The sequence below is a fragment of the Alligator sinensis genome, unplaced genomic scaffold (assembly GCF_000455745.1).
Source record: "Alligator sinensis unplaced genomic scaffold, ASM45574v1 scaffold692_1, whole genome shotgun sequence".
In the NCBI taxonomy this organism is placed as follows: Eukaryota; Metazoa; Chordata; order Crocodylia; family Alligatoridae; genus Alligator; species Alligator sinensis.
Genome location: NW_005842238.1, coordinates 496,822 through 500,641, shown reverse-complemented (window position 1 = coordinate 500,641; position 3,820 = coordinate 496,822). Strand labels below are relative to the sequence as shown.

At 48.7% G+C, this 3,820-nt stretch overlaps 1 protein-coding gene across 1 annotated transcript in view; it reads left to right on the top strand.

Moving 5' to 3' along the window:
- Positions 1-3,075: 3,075 nt before the first annotated feature.
- The window catches only part of KSR2 (kinase suppressor of ras 2), a 272,120-nt gene continuing 271,375 nt past the window's right edge, over positions 3,076-3,820 (top strand). Inside the window, exon 1 of the mRNA XM_025208577.1 lies at positions 3,076-3,184. Coding sequence (XP_025064362.1) covers positions 3,076-3,184 — 109 coding nt within the window. The remainder of the gene's footprint in view (positions 3,185-3,820) is intronic.

Below are 3,820 nucleotides of genomic sequence, written 5' to 3'. Positions count from 1 at the left end.
AATGGTGGTACTGCGGAGAGCAGTGGTGTTGGCACCAGCAGCAATGGTACAGGCTGCATTGGAAGCAGCCCTTGCTTGGAGCTAAGCTCAGCTAAAGTGGCCTGCTGCTGCAAAATGTTGCAACCCCTGGCCCAAAGTGAAAATCCTAGAATGAAATCCTAGTTTTCCAGTGGAGATGGTCATTGCTTCTTGGCTTCCCTAGTCAGAGGCTCTCTGTGCCCCACTTACCTGGTTTGAAAAAACAGCATTTCACCTGCATCCCAGTGTGGCCATGAGAGGGCTAAAGATGGAGCCCAGAAGAACAGCTCTGTGTCATCCACAATTTTTTTTAAACAACTGTTTTGGAATTCATAAAATCAAAGGAAGTTGAAGTGGAAGGCAAAGTTATCAGTCATTTCGCAAGGGGGCAAAATTGTTCTATCCACAACCCGCTCTGACAAAAGTACCCAGAGCCAATGTGACCAATGAGTCTAGTAACTTCTGAACATCAGAGTGGAGAGTTGTTGGGGTCTGAGGGAAACTATCATCCATGTAGATATGTGGCAGCTTGGTCTGGTCACAGCAGCCAGAGGCAGCACTCTTTCATGGTTAGGGTCTGCGGCTTGTGTTTAAAAACCCTGGCTGTGCTACGGATTCGCAGAGAATAGAAGATGAGTCTCATAACAGTGCAGAGGAGAGCCACGCACATGATCAGAGGGCAGGAGAACAGGCCTTATGATGAGAGGCTGAGAGCCAGGGGACTCTTCAGCCTGGAAAAGTGCAGGCTCAGGGGGGACCTGGTAGCTGCCTATAAGTATATAAGGGGTGTACATCAGGATCTGGGGGAACACCTGTCCACCAGAGCGCCCCAAGGGATGACAAGGTCCAACGGTCACAAACTCCTCCAAGACCATTTCAGGCTGGACATAAGGAAGAACTTCTTTACTGTCCGAGCCCCCAAGGCCTGGAACAGACTGCCTCCAGGGGTGGTGCAAGCACATACTCTGGACTCCTTTAAGAGACATTTGGACTTCTATCTTGCTGGGATCCTGTGACCCCAGCTGGTTTCCTGCCCCTGGGGCAGGGCCTGAACTCGATCTTCTGAGGTCCCTTCTAGCCCTAATGTCTATGAAGTCTATGAAATAACCTGAAACGGTCAAGTATCTGTTGGGTGTGAGATGCCTCAGGCCTGGTTTTCAGATCCCCCGCCCCTTTTGCCTTCACCTGGATGCAGGTTCTCAGTCTCCAAAATTTACCCTAACTGCATCTCAGGTTGTGTGATCGGGTGGATGCGTATGAAAGACATAAGCTTGCCTCTCTTGCTGTTTTGGTCTATTTATGGCAACAATCTTGTCCTGCCTTCTGGAAAGGGTTTGGAGAGCCTTTGCTCAGTTGCTCTGGGAAAGCAAAGTACTCTGCCCTGACAGGAATCGTCCTTCTGTAGTGTCTCAGTGACCTGGACTTATCTAAAATGAATTGGGTACCGTGTTCTTGAGAATAATCCTGACCCCTGACTCAGGGCTCTTTGGGCACCAATTATCTGGTTATGCTAGAGTGGGTGAAGGTGGTCCATGGCACCAAGCCCACCACAGTGCAGTCTCTCTCGCTCGGCATAGCAGTCTCATGGCTTCCAGTCCCTTTCACTGCCTCGGGATGATGTCTTTCTTCTTGTCTTAGGAGTGGCAGCAGGGTCCCTGATGTGAGCAACAGGACTTGGGGTCTGCTCTCTCTCCCTGTGATGTGCTGGCATCTTGTGTGGTTGAGCAGCTGAGATCAGAAACCAGTTATTGAATTCTGTTTATTTCCAAAGCAACAAATCTTTCTTTAATGTTCAAGCTTTCTTTTCAGGAAATCAGTTGTAGCCTGTAGTAGGCCCAGAGGTTGTGGTAGAGGGTTTTTCTGTGTATTTGTGTACACGTGATTGGAAATCCTGTGATGAAATTGCTAAGTCCGACTCTGCACAGGTATACAGGGTTGGTAACATCTCACTTCCAGTATATCACTTGGGCCCTTGGGCCGTTTTTACACATGCAAGTGCCACAGTGCCAGGCGTTTTGAAAAGCGGCTGGCACTGTGACACTTGCAGTTGTATAAGTGGCCAAAAGTGTGTCAGCGCTGAGAAAATGGTGGCAACGCACTTTTGAACTAAAACACATTGGATGTGCTTTAGTTCAAAAGTGCACTGCCGCCATTTTCTGCATGCTGATGCACATTTCACTGCTTATACAACTGCAAATGGTGCAGCGCAGTTTGTCTCAGCTCACATGCAGAGCAGACTCGATTAATCAAGTCTGCTCAGAAGCGGCAGATCTCTGGCACATTGTGGGACAGAAAAGTACATGTATAAATGCCCTTTGTGTCTGTGCTGTATGGAGTTCCATGTGTGTCTTGGGGTGAAGTTATGTTACACTTAGACCATACTAAGGGCACTTAAAATGCAAGCATCTGAAGGTGAAAGTTTATTAACTTGTGCTAAGTACCCTCTGAGAGTCTCAAAATTATGCCACTTTAGGTGAGGGTTAACTGGACTGTGCTACCTAGCTTGTGGTAGGATAACTTCTGTCTGCTCCACGGAGGTAAAATGAGTGATTTGCAGCCCTCTAGCACCCCAGGATGCACCAGTCCCAGCCCCCTTCCCCCAAGAGCAGGGATAAAGTCCAGGTGTCCTGGCTCCTAGCCACACTCCTGCTCATAAGCCTTTTGCAAGTCAGAGCTGTGTAGGCGACAAAGGTATTGACCCTTAATGTGTGACTGCTCACAGGGCATTCTCATTTTAACACTTTAACATTCCACAGATTATGGTCCAAGTGTAACATGTTACTTCCTCCTTGGTAGACATGAGGCAAAGTTAGATCCTGAGCTTTGCAGAAGCCTGTTTGCATGTGTTAGTAAATGATAGCTATTTTCCTTCTGAAGGAAGGTCAGTGATTCAGTGTATCTTAGTACCTGGGATGGCTTGGTTTTCCTCTCTAGTTTGCTGAGACTCTGATGCACATTCAGAAGCTCTTTGGCTGGCTTTCTTTTCCTCATTTCTTTCCTGTTCTTGTTCTCTAGGAGATTGCCCCTGGCCAGCTGAGCCTTGAGGAGCTTCTAGAAATGACTGATGACCAGGTCTGTGCAACAGTGGAGAAGTTTGGGGCCAACAGTGAGGAGTGTGCACGGCTGAATGCCTCCCTCTCCTGCCTTAGGAGTGTCCACAAATCAGGTAAGGAAGGGCTGTGCAGAGCTGGATGCTTCTGGGAGCAGTGGGCCAAGCCCCCATCTGAGGAATTCTCTGGCCCACTGTGGTAGCCCTAAGTATCCCTGCTGCTTCTCCCCTTCAGTCTTGCAACCTGCATCAGCCCCACCATTTGATTGGTAACCTGAGGGTATCCAGTTGAATAGTGGGGTTAATACCTGGTTGCAGCTGAGTCGGTGTTAATCCTGAGCTGACTGAAGGGGGCCAGGCATGCTCCCCAAACAACCTTTGCCAGGGTAGAAACTGCCAGTGGTTTCAACAGGTGTGGCAGCACTTGTGTCATTGGTGGTCCCTTTGGTTAGTTGTCTCAGCCAAGCATTGTGTAAAAATGTGGGAAGCTGCATGGGGAATGTAATCCCCCCCAAGAGTGTTTCTCTCAAACTCATCCTACATGCTATCAGAGGATTTCCTCTGCTTCTTCTCGCACCTGTCCTGGGGGATTCTTCCCTGGGATGGCTGGGCTTTGGAGAGCAAGCCTTGGCTGTAGGCTTCTACAGTTGAGAGTTAAAATTTGTAGGCATGGAGCTGTGTAGAGGAAGCTCACATTGTGTGCATCTGAGTTGCAGATAAGCAGAGATTGCTGATGTCTAGAGCTTTCTGTCT